The sequence below is a fragment of the Pogonomyrmex barbatus genome, unplaced genomic scaffold (assembly GCF_055798465.1).
Source record: "Pogonomyrmex barbatus isolate J1 unplaced genomic scaffold, ASM5579846v1 scaffold2, whole genome shotgun sequence".
NCBI lineage: Eukaryota > Metazoa > Arthropoda > Insecta > Hymenoptera > Formicidae > Pogonomyrmex > Pogonomyrmex barbatus.
In genome coordinates this window covers 17,340,308-17,361,665 of record NW_028297116.1, presented here as the reverse complement: position 1 = coordinate 17,361,665, position 21,358 = coordinate 17,340,308, and the positions used below count along the sequence as shown (strand labels likewise).

The 21,358-nt window shown below is 32.8% G+C and overlaps 3 protein-coding genes and 1 long non-coding RNA gene across 6 annotated transcripts; 1 reads left to right on the top strand and 3 right to left on the bottom strand.

Moving 5' to 3' along the window:
* Positions 1-95: 95 nt before the first annotated feature.
* LOC105423969 (uncharacterized) lies at positions 96-736 on the bottom strand. Its single transcript, XM_011633981.2, has 3 exons — positions 604-736; positions 336-529; positions 96-261 (listed from the first exon to the last, which is right to left on the bottom strand). The coding sequence occupies exons 1-3, from the start codon at positions 626-628 to the stop codon at positions 115-117; spliced, it is 366 nt and encodes a 121-aa protein (XP_011632283.1). The 5' UTR covers positions 629-736; the 3' UTR covers positions 96-114.
* Positions 737-919: 183 nt separating this feature from the next.
* On the bottom strand, positions 920-1,755 carry LOC105423962 (uncharacterized). The gene is made up of 2 exons (XM_011633976.2): positions 1,631-1,755; positions 920-1,365 (listed from the first exon to the last, which is right to left on the bottom strand). Exons 1-2 carry the CDS (start codon positions 1,708-1,710, stop codon positions 1,122-1,124), a joined length of 324 nt encoding a protein of 107 aa, XP_011632278.2. The 5' UTR covers positions 1,711-1,755; the 3' UTR covers positions 920-1,121.
* Positions 1,756-2,817: 1,062 nt separating this feature from the next.
* On the bottom strand, positions 2,818-17,961 carry LOC105423961 (proton-coupled amino acid transporter 2). 3 transcript variants are annotated; one of them, XM_011633971.3, is made up of 11 exons: positions 17,821-17,961; positions 11,079-11,167; positions 8,825-8,947; positions 7,244-7,394; positions 6,876-7,003; positions 6,539-6,623; positions 5,977-6,249; positions 5,695-5,873; positions 5,545-5,577; positions 5,172-5,344; positions 2,818-4,800 (listed from the first exon to the last, which is right to left on the bottom strand). In XM_011633971.3, exons 2-11 carry the CDS (start codon positions 11,165-11,167, stop codon positions 4,559-4,561), a joined length of 1,476 nt encoding a protein of 491 aa, XP_011632273.2. In that variant the 5' UTR covers positions 17,821-17,961; the 3' UTR covers positions 2,818-4,558. The 3 variants fall into 3 exon arrangements, with proteins under 3 accessions (XP_011632273.2, XP_088932021.1, XP_011632277.2); XM_089075895.1 differs by lacking the exon at positions 17,821-17,961 and adding an exon at positions 14,603-14,752; XM_011633975.3 differs by lacking the exon at positions 5,545-5,577.
* On the top strand, positions 11,403-14,063 carry LOC148936722 (uncharacterized). The gene is made up of 2 exons (XR_016138995.1): positions 11,403-11,755; positions 13,247-14,063. It is a non-coding gene; the product is annotated as an uncharacterized LOC148936722 (long non-coding RNA).
* Positions 17,962-21,358: the final 3,397 nt, after the last annotated feature.

The window sequence follows — 21,358 nt, the reverse complement described above, 5'->3', positions numbered from 1 at the left end:
TATTGTATACTTATTCATCAGATTTAACTAACATTCAGTATTAGCTAAAAAAGCATAAAAAAGCTTAGACATAATTTAATTCATAATTAATATTATATTTTTTTATTAAAATTATTAATTAATAACTTTATGCCGTTCGAGAACCTGTTGACAATTTTTCATCAAGTTCTTCCTCCTCTCACATTCCTGTCGAACGAGCATATTTCGACGTGCAATTTCTTCGTTTTGCTTTATCTTTGTGGACAATAATTGTTCTTTTAGCTACAAAGAATTCAATTTACTACTTTCTCTTATTATTATAAAATTTATTTTGCCTAACAGTAAATTATAGGAACCTCAGTCAAGGACATTTCACATAGGAATCCTAGACCGCTCGATTTTGTAGGATCGTAACTTTTTATTTGTTTCAATCGTGATGTTTGAAGCGTTTTAATTTCTTGAACCAGATGAGTTTTCCTTCGCGCATCTTCTTCTTTCTGCTTAATCAATATTAACTTCAGTTGGCGGGATTCCTCGCTAATCTCGGCAGCTTTCGCAATTTGATTATTTGTTTATTTCAAATATCTTCATATGTACAACAATGTTTAGAAATATTATTAATACCTCTTTTCCGTTTCTCGTCTACCATCGAATTGAGAGCTTTGCGAGCGGCTTGTTCTGTCGCGTGACATTTCTCGATTACCTTCGTAGTTTCTCTATTCCGACTCCGCTTCAGTTTCTCTAGTTTTTCATACAGTTTCTTCTTCTTAATAACAGAAATTATTATTCAGAAATTAACCATTAACCAGAAATTATTATCTTAATCTTAGTAGAGATATTTCCTTTTATTAACATTACATGAATATACGCAAAAGATTCGCATCGTGATTCACACGGATGTTAGACGTGTAAAGGTGTTAGTAAAGTAAATAACTATTCATTACGTAACGGTGATAAGTGTCATACAAACGAATAATTTCTACCTAAGAAAATTGAGGAGTATGTAAGTGACGTGAGCGGACGTTGACAGTATAATTAAATCAATAGACATTTCGTGCGGCACGAATATTGTGTAAAACATGCTACGACACTTATCGCTATTTTTTTTTTCGATTATTACAGATTGTAAATAATATTTTTGTTTAAAATTTGTCGCAATACTGGTTGAAATGCGATGTCACCTCTTCTCGAACTTTCTCCGCCTGCAGCTTAGTATTGCTTAATATCGATCGTTTAGCGAGAATAGCGTTTTTTCGCGACAGTAACGCATCGAAATACTTCTCTCGCATCCTCTTCAATTCCCGCATCTGTTCCTCCTGCTGCTTCTGATCTTTGATTCTCGATATCATCGACGGATCACCTCCACCTTGTACTAATTGCTGTAACCTGACGTTTCATGTATAAAAATATGTAAGTGTAATATTTTTAATATATTGAGGAATTTAATACTATAATTCAATAAACATCAATTAATAATGATATTACATCAATATGTTATAATTATCCATTCAACAATATGACGCATATTGTATGTAACAGTTACATTGTCAAGTAGAAAATTATAATTTCGATATAACGTTACTATTAGTTGGTGTTTACTATATATTATATGCCATAAAAAGTAAAATAATGATAAATATGTTGAAGATACATTTTGATTTCCTTGCATCTGTCACTTGTAATTCGGGTGCATTCTTTCAAAACGGATGAGAACGTGTGTCTAACTTCCATCGACTGAGAAGAAAAATAATGGCATAATTAATTATATCATGTGAGCGTATATAATTGAATTGAAAGCATGCATTTTAAAAGTTTTCTTGCGCAATGCTCTGTATGTTTCCGATCCAGTTACTGAACAGGTTAAAACTATGAGAATAACTTAAAGTATTTTTATCGATATTGCTATTCATTGCATGAATTGCAATGAATTTGCAGTTTCTAGTTTAATTGCTTGGCAATCATTCTTTTTTCCATGTCTGACTCAACTAATGAAACTTTAAAAGTAAATTTATAAGCAATTCTAGTAACGAAGAATTTATAAACAGTTCTTAAAGATATATTTTTTCTGATTCTTTCTATTAGATTTTCAAATCATGAAAATCACGAGAATTCATATGCTTTATATAACAGAAACGTAATAAAATACTAAAATAATTACATTATAATCTAACATAATATAAATTGATATTATATCAATTATAATGTCATTTAAATTTAAAAAAAGGTGATACACTTGTAATAATTATGTATAAAAGCAAGATATGGAAATATTTGAAGAAAAAAAAGAAAGATTTTCAGTTGCCTATGAAAATCTTAAAATGTTCCAAAACAATTTATATAACTTTTGAGAATAAATATAATTATTTATTTGAATGACTATTAAAAAATTTAGATTTTTTTTTCGTAATAATGTAATTATTTTCCATAGGTATTCCCACATTTTTTTTCTTTTATGTGCTTCTTACATATATTATCCATATATATATATATATATATATATATATTATGTATGCACAAATTTAATTTATTTACTCAAATGTATAAAAAGTGAGTCAGATTTAATCTTACCATTTTGGCAGATCATGGCTTTTATTATTCTTAAAAAAAAATTATCTTTTATGACGTTCCATCTAAAATCCAACCTTCAAATATGACCCTGCTGTCAAAAATAGTTCAAGTACAATTTACGTTTTACCAAACTTTAGTCAAACGTTACGCAACTGTTTCTACGTTACATTATTTTACATCGAGGATAATTGCATCAATTTTCACAGAAAAGCAACGGGAGAGATTTGCGAGATTGCTCAATGTGGAAACACATGGTACATGAATAGACAATTCGTTGTGCCACATGTTTATTGACATCTCTTTCTCTTCCATCAACCTCAGCATCTGAGAGAAATATCTTACATACTGCTGTTAAATATATCAAGAAAATAAGACATATACGTACTTTAATATAAGCTTCCCTGAGTGAGTTTTGTACTTCGAGGCGCGATAACGTCATACCGCTTACATTCTCGATCGATATTCATGTCTTATCGTTAATGAGTATTTCCGTCGTTTTTTTAACTTTAATTAATACTGTACAAGTACGCTACTTACGTGGAAATGAAAAATCTCAATTGAGAGATTCTTTCTTTGGTAAGAAATATTTTACGATATTGAATTAAGAACGCGATTGATAACGTGTTTGTCGACGCAATTAATTTATAAATTAAATGTATGTATAATTAATATTTACGGGATTTGGATATTTATGAAGGATTCTTGTAGAACCTCCGAATAGCATGGATGAGTCTTAACTATATCAGTTGATATAGGATATCGAAATTGTACATAGTCGATGATTCATTTTTTCAGGTGCTGTGTTTGTTGTTCATTATGTTTCGTATCATAAGCACCGCTGCGAATATAAAAAAATTTAACAATAAAGCGAATCTATTAAACTATAATAAAATATAACATATAGTTAAATATCGCTCGGCTATTCATTTACATTCTTACTTATTATTGTCTCTTATAAATATTGATCGCGCGAAGAGTTAATTTCACCTATATTAATTTAATTAATCTATTTCTTCTTCTTTTTTTAGAACGCAGAGGATATGGATTTTAAGTATTAATATTTAATCAATGCTGGTGAAACTAACTCTGAAGCATATAAATATAATGTACAATTACGCCGCTGTTACAATAATCGTTACAATAAAAAAAAAGTTATTAGGATTCCAATTGTAATTACAGTTACAAATCAAGGTACTTAGACAGAATATGTCCTCGTCACAAATAATGTCATCTTTAGTAAGTAAATAAAACATAATACAATCTTCTATGTTCGAAATGTGCAGCTTATCTTGCAGTAACATGCGGTATCAAATATAATTTTATTGAACTAATACATTTTGTTAAGACAAGATTTCTGTTTATGTAAAAGTGTTTTTGCGATAATTGTCAAGTATCTTTTTCTAATACATAATTATTGTTTCAGTTAGATGATCAACTAGTCCCGTTAGTTAACAATCCATGTTTTACTTCTATAGGATTAAAGCAAGCACAATTCGCTAAATCAACTTCTTTGAAAATGACGAGTACTAATCGAGAATTATTCGAGAATTATTGAGTATTATTCTATCTGCATCACTGTTGCAAGCTCTGCACATGTAAAATTGTGAAGGGGTCAATACTCTTGTATTTACATTTTTTTTTATCATACAAATTACTGTGTTGAATTATACTTCGATATATTATTCGATACTCAAACAATGCAAAACTCAAGGGATTTACGTTATTACGTATGATTATTAACAATTACTGATATCCACAACCTATGTTGCATCTTATCAACTATATCTATCGATATATCACACATAAGTTATCGGTACATTAAAATGGCTAATGTCGACAGGCCCGTAAGACCCGGATGACATCTACGAGCATGCAGAATTGAGAGGTGCGCGAGTTTCACAAAACGCGCACGGAAATACCGTAGGTGTCATGGTCCATTAAACTCGCTCGCACGCGTTCGCAAGAGAGAAATTAAGAATAATTTGTACAAAGCGCTTAGAGTGCGCTTAATTCACTCGCTGAACGACTTGATGATCGCCGTCACGCTCTCGTATGTTCCGGTTGCAAAGCCCAGCACGCCTATCAACACTATCGTTACATCTTTCGTGATTGTGAAGAAACCGAGATTGGTGTTGTGCCAGCAAACGATCATTTCAATAATCGGCGGAAACACTAGAGCGAGAGCGGTGCTACTAACCGCGCCGACCAAGGATATGAAGAGACCCAGTTTTGGTATCGCCTCTGCGAGGATGACTAGAAAAACGGTCAATTTTAAATCATAATATGTACGTATAGAAACTAAGCTATAAAATATGAGAAATAAAACATAAAAATTGTTTTTTACTTATTTCTTATTTATTCTTTTAACAAAATAAAATATTGATGAATAGTTAATATTGATAAACATTTATTAATAATATATTAATAATGAAAAATTTTAAACATAATTTTAAATAAATGTTAATATTTTTTATCTTGTGCATAAAATATAAAAAACAAATATCGTTTAACTTTATGATGTGAAACATAAATTTAACAAAAAAGATATCGTCAAAAAGAAGATAAATTTTTATGATAATTTTTATGTAATATAATAAAACTCTCCTAAAGTTTATTGTACTTACATGTAACAAGACACATAACGGAGCGAAAAATAATCTCTGTAAATACCGGCCACTTAAATGGACCGAATTTATTGACAATTCCTGGCCACATTATCGCGATCGGGACGTAAAACTGCAACGCATAAGTAAGCAATATGCTCAAAGAAATGGCGGTCTTGATACATTGCGGCAAGCTGCAAAAAATTTCAATTTGTTAGCCGAAGAAAAATTGCTCATTATTTCATTTTTAAATAAAAAAGAAACAATTATAGACCGATTCACTTCATGATTAATAATTAAAACATGCACGAAGCGAACATGTCATTTAGTGTTAAATTTTCGCAAAGCTATCTTGGCTAATATCTGATCACACAGCAAACGTTTAAGTAAAAACCTTATTTGATTGTAGATGTTTTTCCCGTCCACCCTTGGAATACAGAAAAAAAGATGTTACAAAAATAATCGCTCGGTGATCAAGCCAACTCGACAAGATAATAAGTTATGAATTATATTCACACAAAGTGCAATTAGTTTCGATACTCACATTTCCTTTGGTGCAAGATTAAGCGTGACAGAACCAGCAACATCATCACCATACTTTAGGTAAGACAGAAAACCCATTGCAACGAACATAGTGCCAACTATCACCATACCAACATTGAGAACACCTAGCGGTTTGTAGAAATTTCTAGGTTTCTTCATTTCATTCTTCAGTGGCAGTACCTGCACGTCAATGTTGTTAGAGTAAAATATGATTTAATTCCGCTCCTCGTGTATTTTATCCACAAATTGTATATTTTTATTAAAAAAAAATGTCTATACTCACTAGAGTAATACCCTCAAAGGAATATATCACAGTGCCAAAGAACAGAGGTAGATTGTTCCAATCCGCGACGTATCTTCTTTCGCGTATGTTCGGTACATCGTAACTCATGATGTACATGGTGGCGATGTAACCAGCAATCATTAGGAAATTTGCTATCGAAGATAGCGGTACCAAATACTTGAGATTTCTAATCCAGGTACTAAGCATTATAGGAACCAGTACCACAGCCATGTGCTCGTGAACATCCATCTCGATCCCGTGTGCGTCTAATACCTATCGTGTAAAATAAAACAAAACCTTTTGTAATGTTTTTTTATTAAAAATATTTATTTATTGCTAAATATAAAAGATCTAATCTAAAAAAAACGTAATTTCTGTCTTTTCTAACAAATTATTATTAATTACACGCAATAAAGATACGAATGTTATCTGAGCAAGCAATTCTTGGGGAGCCTCATACTTCTTGTGATAAAAAGAAATGAACATATACAGCGAACGAGTCAAAGATATCGAAACGTGAAAATCCAAAAAGCTAAGATGGAGCCGATGGAAGATGTCTTACCTGCTTCATGTTTGTGGAAATAAAAACAAAATATACGCAGCAGAATCCGAGTTGCGTGATACACAAAAATATATTAACCAATTTTCTGCAACAAAATCATGAGAGCGACATAAATGACATGCAACATTAGCGGCACGCTAATGCGGAAATCATAAAACATAATTAATAGACGTGTGTAAGGGGGCAAATTAAAGAATAGACGCGAATAGCATCCAAACGAATTGAAAAGTCTGTATAAGTGGGGACTAAAAATGTAACTTGTTTAAATATTTGCGTGAGCTGGTGTTTCTTGTTATTCCGCACTTTCTTTCTTCTGGCTCTTTCATCCATCACGCACCTCATAAAACTCGAATATTTACGAAATCTGATGGGTCCAGTAGCAAAGCACATTTCCACAGTTCCAGCGAATCCGCTTGTATTGGTGCCATCACCAACACGTCGTGTCACCTCCTCGTTGCATTGAATCTGCAAGAGATATTACATATCAAGAGTTTTGTAATCTCACTCCCCGAGAGTTATATTTTATTATGAAAGATATTATTAACTTCTTTACATTTAATTTATCTGCAATAAAAAAATCATATTATCATTTGTCATTTTATTTATAATATGATTAATAATTATGGATTAATTATATATATATATATATATATATATATATACATACGAGAATATATATATATATATATATATATATATACATACGAGAATATGTTGAGCATGTACACAGATGACACCGAGGAGGATCGTCAGTGGAGGTGCCAGCAACAATCCGGCGTTCTTGAAAGCGTCTCCCAAAGCAAAGATTCCCGAGCCAACGTTACCCTTGAACAGATGCATCATGGTTTCCAGGTACCTGCAGTTGTCCAATTCCAGTTCGTTAGCGCATTTTGACTTATTTTTGACTCAATGCGATATTCAATATCTGCGCGGCAATGCAGATTAAAACGAATCATCGGTTATAAGTGAGATTTCGGGCATTATAAAGATTATAAAATTATGAATCAAAATGTAAATATAAATGTTCCGTATGCGTTTTTAAATATATCAAAAAGGGATCATATAAGGTATGTATGTGTATGTGTGTGCGTGATGGGAATTCTTGGGAATCTGTCAGTTATCGACTTTGCTTGATTTCGTTTGCTTAGAATTATTAAACGCATCTCTTGGATATCATTTAATTATTAATACAAATTAATTTGAATAGTTGCCGTTCTTGAACAAATAAACAAGTTGCTCAAGAATATAAAAACCGCAATTTGTAATTATAATTCTCATGATTTAGCCATATTAATAATAAATGTATTAATAAATATAAGAAACTGCAGTATTTTTAATTTAATACGATTGCAATACGATTATGTATCTGATTATGGAATATTTAAACAGAAATATACATAGTACAGATCATAAATAATACAAGTCGAAATTATAGCTATACAATTCGATAGCTTCACGAAATTCTTTCCGTAAATGAAAGACTTTGTTTTCAAAATAAAATTAAAATAATATTAAACTAATTCAAGTAAGTCATATCACTTTAAATCAGTTTTTGAAATACTAAAATTAGCTTAGTTTTGTTTGCGATTTCTAATGACGATAAGGCGACAAATGATGAGTTAAATGTGGCTATTACGCGAATCGATGTACGCTTATGCCAAAAACGTTTATTTCGGGTGTGGTTTGTACGCTCTCTCTCTTTCTCTCTCTCTCTCTCTCCCCCTCCCCTCCTTCTCAATTCTTTACAATATAATTGAAAGACAAATTTTCCGTTACGTCTCGCTTATATCCAATCCATCTATATATATAAAATATTTTTACACAATTGGGATATCCGTCAGAAAATTGCAACGAGCAATCAATGCCTAAACAATGTCACATTCTGACAAAGCGTGACTCTTCCCGGAAAAAAGTAGTTACGATGGTTTGCGTGGAAATACGGTGAATTAGGTATTTTATCGGGATATCGTAAGCGAGTAACGAGATAATAACGTATTCGCTCTTCCGTCTTCTGAAATCATATGTATGTATGTTTCGCGATCACGTGCCATCCTTGTCGCCATATCACTCTTATCGTGTTGCAAAATTTGTTTGTTTCTCCAGAGATGTTTGCACTCTTAAGGTACGTGACACCATTTTCATCGCTTGATACACGACGCGCGTGATCTTCGCTTTCTTCGTTAACGCGAGCCTCGTCAATATTTTTGCCAATACGATTTGCTATCAATCCTTCTGCATTTGTTATTAATAAAAGTTTACTGTTTTGTTAATGTCGATCAAACTTACGAGGTCGGATGATGTACGGTGATACTGTGCTCATTACTTCCGCTCTTGTTAAGAGCATCGTTGCTCTTCTCGATTGTCAGAATAGGATCTTTCGACTGGAATGCTCCATACGTCCCGCCATTTCTATAATCAAATGAGAATTGATAAAGATACACTCGAGATTATGTATTATTTCAGAATAAATTACTAAATATCTTGTATGCTAAATTTATCGTTAGATCGTTCCAAATAACTATATTTTTTTATACCTCTTTTATCAAGATAAAAACAGTATAATTATAGTTGAACTGATTGTCGCGCTATATATATATATGTGTATATCTAATAATAACTTTGATATTTTACGTGATTTTCCACATATATACAGTACTAATCGCCGGATATGTTGCACATGCATGCCGCAATTTTCAAGCAAAAAGTGGTCGAATTTTCACAATTAACGTTGACGACGTCAATGTGACGCAAATGAAAAAACATACAGCGAAAAAATATTTTCCTAACGAATACGATAGGCATGTCGGTCACACCAATAGAACAATGTCATTCTATGTCATTCTTGGCAATGGTCTGACACTTGAAATAGCATGTCTGCAAATTTAAGGCAAAGATTTGCCCGACATTTATTGATTGTTTCTATTTTATTTTGACATCTCGTTTTGAATTATTACAACCCAGATTTATATCGACAAATATATTAATTGCCAATATATATCTTATTATTTTATTTTTATCCATATTTTATTTTTATTCACATGCATACAAACATTTAAAAATAAAAACAAATTAGATTAATAATAAATGATAACTAATAGATACTCGTAACAAATAGTTATTTCGAATATTAATTACAACAAAGATGATTTTTAAGCACGCATATAACAAGTTGCATAATATTAGTTGTTGTAACATTATTTAACGATTGTCCACGTAATTATGTAACTCGGTGAGTTTAAATTAGCTTTAAAGAAGTAATTAAATCGTACTCTTCACGTGGTGTGTTCAATCAGAATTAAGTGTCGCACACTTGCGACTGCACTAACTGCACTTCGTGCAATTACTATCCGTCAAGGCATCTCATATTAATCAACCTTTTATTGATCACATAATAGATAATTCTATTAAAACGAAACTTATTAATCAAACAGTTTTAAAAATTATCTTTTCAAAAAAAATAAAGAAAAACACCAAGTACAGACGCCTGTTATAAGAATATTGTTTTATCAACTAACTAATTTTTTATAAATAATATAAAGTTATAGTATTGTTGCACAAAACAATATTAATAATATTGTTTTTATTTTAATTTATAAAAAAGTAATGATATTAAAACATTGTATCAATAAAGAACAAAAAATAATGTAGATAGTAATCTAAAAAAATTTTATATTAATCGAAAAAATATACTATTCAAATTAATATAATAATAACAACATTTTTTGTTACATTATCTTCTATGATTTTTTGTTATACCATCTTTTATAATTTGATTTGACAAACATTTAATTTCAAAAGTAGTTTTAATGCTATTGCGCGATAAAAATATGCCTATTCTGCCGCGGATTCTAAATTGTATAAAAAGGTCTTACGACCAAAATGATATACGAAATCTTGACAAGATTACATCGCTTAATTATTAAATGATATAACAATAATAATATGCTTTATTAAATTAAAATATTAAATACTTTTAATATCTTTTTTATTTATATTTCTATAATTTGTTATGTTCTTTTATATAATTTAAATAACAAAAGAGTATAGAGAAATCACATAAAAAGATAAATTCTGTTACGCTGTTCCATAAATGCTTTTTAAATAAAAATTACACATTCGAACTTTGTGTTGCACCTTCGTTCAAAAAGCACGGAAGTAAAAATTAAATTTATTTTTGTTATATAATTAGACCTCAGTTTTCCATCAAGACTAGTTAAAACTTATATTATACATAAAATCTATATATACATAAAATCAATTAGTCATTACTAAATTATAAAAATATGAACTCCGTTTATATCAGTGGCTCATGTTAAGAAATTTACTTTGCTGCGTATGAACTTGGCACTAACTGCTACCGCTAGTCATAATATCTTTAAGAATAGACTTATAATTTATCTTATAATTTAGCTTATAATTTATAAATGCCATATAACCCAAAAAAAAGCTTGAAAACACCTTCTCTATCTTTTTACCAGAAAAAAATTACAATGATATGATTATTATCGAGAATTGTTTATGTTAAAATGTTAAGACTCACCCAAGTGACTGCTTAAAAGTTGTTTCATCGCCATGAACGGAGTTCTTCTTCGGCGAGGTCACGGAAACTGGACTGTTGTTCATCTCCATCTATAAAATAATTAGGTATTAGAGATAAGAAAACAGTATAAATACGTTTCCGAACGTTAAGAACGTACGGTAGTTTAGAGTAGAAAGAGTATAAAGTAATATATTACAATGTTTTGCAAAATACAATTAACAAAAAAGGCAAGTAAGAAAAACGCAATAAGAAGTAAGCAATTAATATTAAAATTCTTTTTATTTTAAAAGACTCAACCATGAAAATGTTTGGCAAAATTGTGTGTGTGTGTGTGTGTGTGTGTGTGTGTGTGTGTGTGTGTGTGTGTGTGTGGTGTGTACACATGTCTATACCTTCCACACAATAACTTGGGAGACAAAATATATATAGCATAGTTCGCGCCTCGAAATGCGATCAAGATTCTATTCTTGCGCACGAATCTATTCGCGAATCCGATGCTCTGAACTCGCGCTTCTTGTAACGATACATATGTTAAAGATACATCACGCAAAAGTCTTTTGTTCAATTGTCTAGACATATTATGACAATAACATGATGAATGAAAAGCATATATATATATACGTAATCGGTCTGCCAGATGCCACGTATGTCCGTCATCAGCTTAAAGTATCGCTCGAGTAAGTATATATTTTTACGCGGATTGCGCTCTTCCGTCATACGTTGTTTCTTTTCTCGCTAAAAACTTGATTGCGACGAATGGAGACAGATTAAAACCGATTTCCTCGGTATTATTCCGTTATTAACAACATTTCGCCAATTGAATGCGCCTTGCACATCTCTTTATTGATTGACTTCTTAATTAATCCATAGCGTGCACAGCATTTAATTCTGCATGACGAAGGTCAATGTTAAAATATTAAATAAAAAAGAAAAAAAAAAGAAAAGTAGGAAACTCACTTGCGAGCACGTATGAGATACGAGAGAAATATAATAAGTCTAACTTACATTTTGATAATACGTGTATATACAATCATTTCTTTTCATTTTTTTGTGCTAATTGCTCGGCAAGATAATCGATACTTTCAATATAAACAAATCGATCAATGTCATAATTGGAGTGCTTCTTTTAAGTATTGCTCTTCAATCATGACGTCTCGCTGATAAATTATGCGCGATTAGAAACAAACGATTTATAATCATTTTTTTATTTATAATCATTTTTTTAATGAGTTCATTTCCAAATTCCAATGTAATTAAATGATTTATAAATGATTTATTTGTTTGCAATGAATCATCGATCTATAATTTGATGAGTTGTTCTATAATTTGAAAGTTTTTTACTTTTCTTTTATCTGTGAGACATGATGGAGATTAAAAATTAATAACAAATATATTTTGAAGAAAGATAAAGAAAATTTATCGATACCGTTTAATCTTTGTTACGTGATAAAAATGGGGTGAGTTTACGTTCGATGAACGAAACTCTTGCGACGCGGAAGAACACAAGGCGCCATCAGGCGGCGTTTTTTCGAGCGGAATAAAAAGGGCTGACCTTATATATTAATTGCCATGTAAAAAACGCGGCGGTAATCATTTCCTGCGCTACTTACTTTTAGTGGCGTAAAACGATCTTAATCGAGATATCCTCTAGGTTACAACCCAAGAAGCTATTATATACTTAATGTAAACCCCGTATGCGCCACGTGGAAGCGCCGAATTGACACCCGGCGCAAGTGGAACAACACGAGATATTTACGACGCTTTACTGACGTAAGGGCGTTTTACGATACCGACGCTTAATCGCCGGATAGGCATATCATGGTCTAAAACCGAAACTTTAGCATTGCCAACGATAACGTAGTCAATAGGCAGGCGATAACAATCGAGCGATTTACTTCGACATGACTCGTAGAACGCGCAGCACATCGATGAGGAAGAAATAATGCCGTCGATAACGCGCGTCGGGAATTGCAAATTTGTGCAAATTAATGCTACCCGCTAGCAGTAACTTATATAACAGAAACAGTATTTTAATTGATGGAATATAAAAATAACCTGTGAAATACGTGCATCAAACATAGGAGGAAAAGATACGACTGTCTGCTTTAGATAAAATCCACGCGAATGGAATATGTGTAATCTATTATCGGTTCTTCTTATGTTAATAGATCACAGATCATGACCCTTAACCGGATTCAAGCGTTTCGCATAAAAGTAGTAAAGACGATTTTGCTCATTAAGCAGATAATTATGCTAGACAAGACATTTTCCACTGCCTCAGAGATATCGGGGATGCAGCTGGAGGGAAGTAAGTCCAAGAGAATAAGCAAGCATAAATAAAAGATGATGAAGCAAACGCAGACCCGAAGTATGCGATCTCAGAATCAATTTTCGACGTAATTGTTTCATTTATATCTATACTCTTCATTTATTTATATTTTATATGCAAACATCTCGGGAACAAAATTTCGGGAACATTGCGCGCATTCGTATTTTGTAAATGTAAACAATGAATATATTTTCTCTTTTTATGTTGTTTTTTAAAACGTAATGTACCGCGTTAAATCGTGATGTTATTTGCATACTCATAAATGATTCATTTGATGAATACAGTTTATCATTTGATTATAATACAAATGGACTTCGCGATTTCGGAGCAAAGGCAACAAACGTGACGATACAATTTCTCTGAAGGTTAATCGTCCGTTTATCCTTCTTAAAACTATATATCTAAAGTGTACTTGAATTAGTTACACTACTACTTCCGTTTAATTTGACGCTCATGTGTAAACAAACGCAAGTGTGGCAAATGAAATTGTGCTTACATTAAAATTTATGATTACGTTTATGGCGAACATTAAGCACTTAAAAAATAAGATAATATTGAGGTAACGTGTTTGTACTATCATTTCTCTTTCTTTTTAGTTAAAGTGTGATTAGATAAGATCAATTAAAAAACTGTTAAATAATCAAAATCTGAATCAATTACAAGATTACACGTGTGAATTAAATAGATATAATCAAATATTATACATTAAGAAATGTATATATTATATGGCGAAAAAATATAAAAAAAAACATAAAAAAATAAATAATTAAATTTCATAAAACGTGCCTTATTATACTGGCACAATGAAAGAGGATAGTGTATCATTCACCGAAAATTTGCATTCTGCCTTTTTATTGTAAGCTAATCACAATCATAAACGATAAACAGGCTGACGTCGTACTTATTCAGTTAGTCAACTTAATGTAATCATTGCGTAATTGCTGTCGTAATTTGTCAGAGGATTTTTTTCAATGTGCCGCGACCACGTGATTATTTTGAGTAAAGCAGCGTTAAGCAGGGTAATGTGTCACTCAATTAATCAAGTCTCTTAAGTCACGACGAGAAATATAATTGCATCGGAATCGTCTGCGGTATTATTAGATTTATCTTCGTCGGTCGTATCTGTCAAATTGGACTCACGATCACGTTTGTGATTCCACGATCTCACGATGGGCAACAAACGATCTAAACTCACTGTCACGTGTCGCGCCTTGAGGAAGCTACAGCGTCTGCTTTGACCGACGCGAATTCACTTTTTGGCAATGTAACCGCCTCTAGCGACGATACCAAAATAGAAGCGTTTCACCGGCTCTTTTTTGGCCTCCCGATCACGTGTGCCTTTATCAGACGCGAGCGACGATTACGTCGAAATCGCCAATAAACATTCGACATTTCTACTTTCGCAGGGAAGAGGGAGAATTTTTAGGAGGGGAAGCTTAAGGCGAGATTCTTCGCAACACAATCTCTTCCAAGTAGATAATGGCGATCGCAAAAACTTATCGGATCTCGTTGAAGTCAGGATGTTCAAACCGCAATTAAAATGCGATCGTGATTCTACTCAGGACTTATCAAATGCGATTAGATAATTATTTAGAATGGCTGATAAAAACACATTGCGTGAGAAATGATACTTTCGAATCTTTGAGAACGGAATAATTTTCGGAGCCCGAAAACGTCCTTAAAAGTTGAAGCATTCGATAACTCGGAAAAATATGATAGAGATGGCTTAAAAAGAGTTCGCCGGAAATTAATTATCTCTGTGAGTACCTCAATGAGATTCGCAATGGAATGACGAATATTCGTTTGTATTTTGATGTCTAATATTTCAGAGATAGTGCGTGACACACCGCACAAATAGTTCCGGACACGCGATATATATATATATATATATATATATATATATATATATATATATATATGCAAGTGTATATAGATATCTCTCGAAGAAAGCAATTCGTAAGACAAATCAACGATATGAAATTATAATCACGATGAAATGTCATCTACGATAAGCCAACATTATTTTGCGATAATTCACGTACAACGTACTTCTCGTCTATCCTTATAAAAAAATTCAATTCGCGCGATGCGAAAAGTTAGATTCACTTTCACTCACGTTCACTTCTCTATAATGAAAATATCGTTCCTGAGAATAAGTCACGTAACGCGATCTTAATAAAGCGACAAACTACAAAAAAAATTTCATTTAAGTTTCCATTCTTAGTGGAAGTATTTCTAATCTTCTAATCTTCAGTTGCTTTATTGCTTCCTACAAAGTTATCGCATTCTCGCAATCCACTTCTGCCATTAATTAAAATCGTTGTACTTGCTATCCTTGAAGTGCGTTACTGGGAAAAATGTTCTTTTTCTTCTCAGTGTATAACATTTATGAAGGTGCAATGAAGCATATTATGACGCAATGCATAATTGTATCGTGTGATAGACGCATGATATCTTAGGATACGCAGATACAATGCTTAAAGGATTGAGCCTACAGGATTGCTATCTTGTAAATTTTCGCTGCGTCACATTGGAATATAAAGGTCCCTTAGAAGCACGATCAATTTCGTGAAACGAAAAGAAGAGAAAAGTGATGATATTACAAATTAGTTACGCCTTAGTATTAGCCTTGGTTGCAAAATCAAAAATTTACAAAAAGTGCAATCGATCAGTTTCGCTTCCGACCATATCCATCTACCGGAGCCTCATCTATAAAATGGTACATTGCGAAATCATGACCGTACCTCATGCCGATCGAATCATATTTGTAAACAACTTTATTTCGTCGCCTAGACCTAGTGCGTCATTAAATGCAATCCTGGCACTTGCCAGAAAATCATATCGCGCGCTTGACGCGGCTGAAAACGATGTGATCTCGGCGGAAAAAGCTTTGAAGATAGACGTATTTGCGGTTAAAGCTAACTGCCTGAACGAAACTTATCTGCACGAAAGCGACAAGTGGCAAATATTGTCGTAAAAAAATATTATCTCCTGTCGACGTAAACGTAAACATTCGACAAAACTATGCGAGTTTTCTCACGTGACAGCTGAAACAAGGACGTCTATCACAAAAATGACTTACTATTTACGTAAAAAGTCCGAATATAAAAGAAAAGACGATGACAAGCAAAATTGAGCATCAAAAAGATAGCAAAGGTAAATAAATTCAGATGGTTGTTTATAATAAAATTTATATTCTGATAACTAGCAAAATTAAATTACCTAATCATCGAACAAAGTATAAAGATAGAATATAGAAAAATAATAATATAAGTGAAAAATAATGATATAATACAAAAATCTTTATAAAAATATCGTAATTAAAATTGGAAATGTTAAGCATTAAGATAACACATAATTTAAGTTTAATCTTTTATCATTCATCTTTTATTAAACAGATGCAATAGATAATACAGTTACGATTATTTCAATTAAATATCATTGTGTAAAGTCTTTAATCTTCTTGATATTTGTATGTATATCTATATACAATATTTGATATAGAAAATAATTTAGAAAAAAGATAAAAATTTATGCATCCAAAAGAATTAATGAAAGTAGAGATCTATAAATCAATCCTGAAAATCATGCTAAAAGAGAAAGAGTTTATTTCAAATTTTTATTCTAATTTGTGCAAAAAATATTCTTCATGTTCTTTATTTTAAACTTGATCTATTTAGCAGGAAATTATATTGGATTCCTGGAAATTTTTTTTCCTATATAATTCTTGGAAACTTTCTATCTACAGATACAGATAAATTATACCTTTATGTCTATCAGAACTAAAATTAAAAATAAAAATTTTGTAATAGTATCCGGTAATAGTTATATCATCGTAAAGTACTGTATTTACTTCAATTATCACAGATAAACTTGAAGTTTTATGTGACGATAATATACTTTTATACAACAATACCTTCAAAGATACCTCGGAAATTACTTAAGAAAATACGAAACTTTCCGTAAACGTGTAGCGGAATCTACGGAACGTAGTCAAAAGCAAACTTTGTATATTGACTTCTATTAACGAATGATGATACACTTCACATGTAAAACTTATATTTTAGATCAGATTAATCCAATTGCCGTAACAATATGATTATAGGAGCACATTGATTTCATTATTTTTATCTCTGTAATTTCAATCATTTCTCTTACATTATGAGATAATCAATGCATATGATAAAATGTCATCTCGATCTCGCGAAATCTTCATCTTCGACTTATTCTCACCGGTTTCAAAAGAGAAAGCAAAAGGTAGGAAGCATAAGATTCATTTATTATCCAAAATTGCAAAATGGTAAATAGAGTTCGAGATACGTTCGAGATACGTCGAGGAAGATCAACAACTGATCGGCGGATTGAAAAATGTGTCAAAAACCAGCAACAGCGTAAATACACGTACGCACGTACCTTTTTTCGCGATCAATTTTGCTGCTCGGTGCTTGATTATATCCAGATAATGAAAAAACGAGAATGCTGATAACCCATGGATGGTGCTGATTAACGCCGTTTCTTGCAGGCACGTTCAACGGTCGGCTGCTTATACACAACTGAAACGGTGTCGGGCTGAAACCGTCGAGGAATACTCGGCGCAAGAACCACTCGAAGGCTGTCTACTTCCTTCTAACTATTCGCTTGCCACTGCTGCTGCTGCTGCTGCTGCTGCTGCTGCTGCTGCTGCTGCTGCCGCTGCTGCCGCCGCTGCCGAAATGCCGTGTCCCTTTATTCTTGGCACCAGGCTTATTGCAGCCCGGGGCAGAGACCGTGTCGGTTTCATCATCGAGTGCACAGACCGAAAATCGACCTCAATCCTGAGGGAGGCAGCGTAGCGCCTCTTAGAAAAGCCTTAATTTTTGCATACCTTCATCTACCGGCTACAAATTTCATTGATAACAACGAGGTCGTTGAGGTCGTAGAGCTTTACGATGTGGGAAAGGCGGAAAGATAAGCGAAAGCTTATAACGGTGATAAAATTTAACAACGAAAAGTCATCGAAATATCGTTCGGAAGAACGATGGATGATTTGAAAGTAAAAGAGCAGCAAATTAAAAAAATTGATCGGGACAGATCGTCGATTTAAAGTTCATTTTGACTCGAGTAGAGAGAATTCTGAGAAAGAAATTTGTAAATTTAATAGCCCGAATCGAGGAATCAAAAAAGATTTTAGTGACCAGAGAAGGATCATAATCGAGCGAATTAAATATCGCATCAAAGCACGAGCGTCGCGTCGCGCGCGATTGAGGCGGTCTCACACTTTCTCGTGACTGCAATTAAAGATTAACAAGTCGGAATAACTTGCATTGGATATTGTCATTCATTTTGCCGGCATAAAAGATCTCAATGGCGAGACTGCAACGTGCAAAGATTGATGTATTACCGGCCAATGCACTCGCTTTCGTACCAAAGGTCGAAACTCCGCAGAATAAAAAATAAAATAAAAAAATAAAAAATAGAGCGGATCTTTTTTTCCGCTCCAAAAATTCACGATAAATACTCGCAACAGGGATTGTTTTTCAAAAAGTCGATAAAATCTTTTTTTTTTACTAACAAAGGACACGTTGTGACATTACTTGAAGTAACGTCGACGGAAATCCGACCTCGTTATTGAATATGTGTCCTCGAAACTTCGGCACGAAAGTTTTCTTTTGACTTCTTATTTGAAAGTAAAAGTGCATTCAAAGCACCCAAGGCCTCTCTTCGCGCACGTGGTATAGCACAAACCGCAACTAAAATCGAACGATCAGGAAAGCGATATAAGAGGCGCGGTAAGGAGCGAGATAAGGAATACGTATCTTGCGCGGTATTGAAAAATTTACCCGTATCAAATCTGCGACTCGGCAAACGCCTCGGCTCTAACAAAATCGGACGATACGCGCAGCACGCGGATCAGAAACGGAAACGAGGTCGTACGTGCGATTTTATAGGCGTGAGTTGACCTTAAACCGTTGTTCAACCATGAAGGAGCGTGTAATGTATCTGCACGTAAACATACACTCGATTCTGGGACAGGGTTTCTTTTTTTTTTTTTTTTTTTGTTTAATATTTCGTTATTTTTTACGGAAGTCGCTCGAGCAGAGCAAGCATTTTCTCTTGTTCTTAATATAATTTTTTGAAGAACGCTCTCTTCGCAAAAATACGTGAGCCACATTTAGAATTAATTAAAAACAGATGAGATTCTTGAAGAATCATTCTCCGTACGCGTAATTGTGTAGCGCCGTCTTTTGCGTTGCGAAATCCTGCGACTCCCTGACGAAATGCAGATACTACGATTGATTAATCGCAAAGCTTTGCGGGAATTGCCGAATCATAAACAGTTTCATCAATTAAAGTAATACCCGTTGTACCATTAGTAAATTTGCTCTATGCCCGCTTATCAGTCGCTGCCAGTTTCTCTATCGGAACAGAACTGCGCAAAATATCGCGAAAACTCGCCTCGCAATTATACATCTCACCTTGAAGGGCTTTGTCAAGCTACGGCCGGATCTTCGAGCTACTTGATAAATAACATGATAGAGCGAATATCGCCAATCAACACCTTTGAGCTTCGGAAGATACATATTCCTCTCCTTCTTTTTAAACAATTCCATTTTTTAAGATAGTCAGATATATCTAAATAATTTCACGAGCAACAAATTGATGTTATCGCTCGGTCACATTGAAATGTAGCGATAAGACTTGTAATTTATTAAATGACCTAGCACGATTATGTCAAACATGATAATTTTAAAAATGAATATGTATAAGTATGTTTATTAAATTATTATTCGTGGCGCAATGGAATTTTGTCATTCTATTGCGTTTAATCACCAATATTTTTCGCAACCTTCAAGGAATCTCATAATATAGCGATGCCTCTGTTGCATTGACAGAATGCAGCGAGAACTAGGGTCCGAAGCAACGGAATTTATCACATAACTTATGTATTTGTTAGAATATAACCGGTCCATACAATAACCGATGCTAACCGGACCAGTCCGCGCGCAAGACATAAAATTTTCCACTAGGGATGACGCATGGCACACCAAGAGTATACCTTCGATGACAATAAGAATGCTCTTAAGACAAAGTAAACAGTAAAAGGACTGCTATGCGCACGATTTATTTTATCACTAATTCCAAGATAAGACACGGCGGCTCTACCTATGGAAAAATACATGCATCTATAATGGACAAGGCTCTCTGAAGAGAGCGTTCTTTGTCTTCATCCACAATTAAATTTTATCTGAAAATATAAAATAAATAAATGTGAACAGAAAATTAACAATCTATGCGAATCCATTATCTTGTCTCGAGCGACTTTAACATTTTGCAATTAAAAGTACGATCCATCATAAGCAAATTTCTAAATCACAATTTGAAACAAAGCGATGTTATATAATATATGTGTGCGCCTTATTGAAATTTAAATTTATTTTATATTTTAAAGTCACTATTTAGAGAATCGGTGCCAAGATGCGTGGTCTCTCGGAAGAGGATCCAAAATAGCTGACGCTTTCGGTGGCTGGTCAGTGACCGATGCGTTTCGCAATTCCTGATAACATACGAAACAATAGGGCGCCTCTACATATAGTAAATATTCAAGTAAATATATTTTTAAAAAAGAAATAAAATATAAAAATCGACTTACGTAATCTAAGAAATTGTAAAATCTCTATAAATCAAATACGTTTATTCGCATATTTTCTATATTTTCTTTCTTACGTATCCAATTACTTTTGTAAATCTTTCGCTAATTGATTCAAACATTAATTCATTATTTCGAATCGTCTGCAAAAAATATAAAAATATTATAAATATAAATTAATAAATTTAAAAAATCCCTAATTATTTCATTAAAAATATAAATTGCAATTAAAGGTCAATGAATAATTAATTTAAGTAACGTCTATTTTTAAAACAAGATCAATAGCTCTGCAATCAACACAGTGTAAATCTGTAAATCATCTTT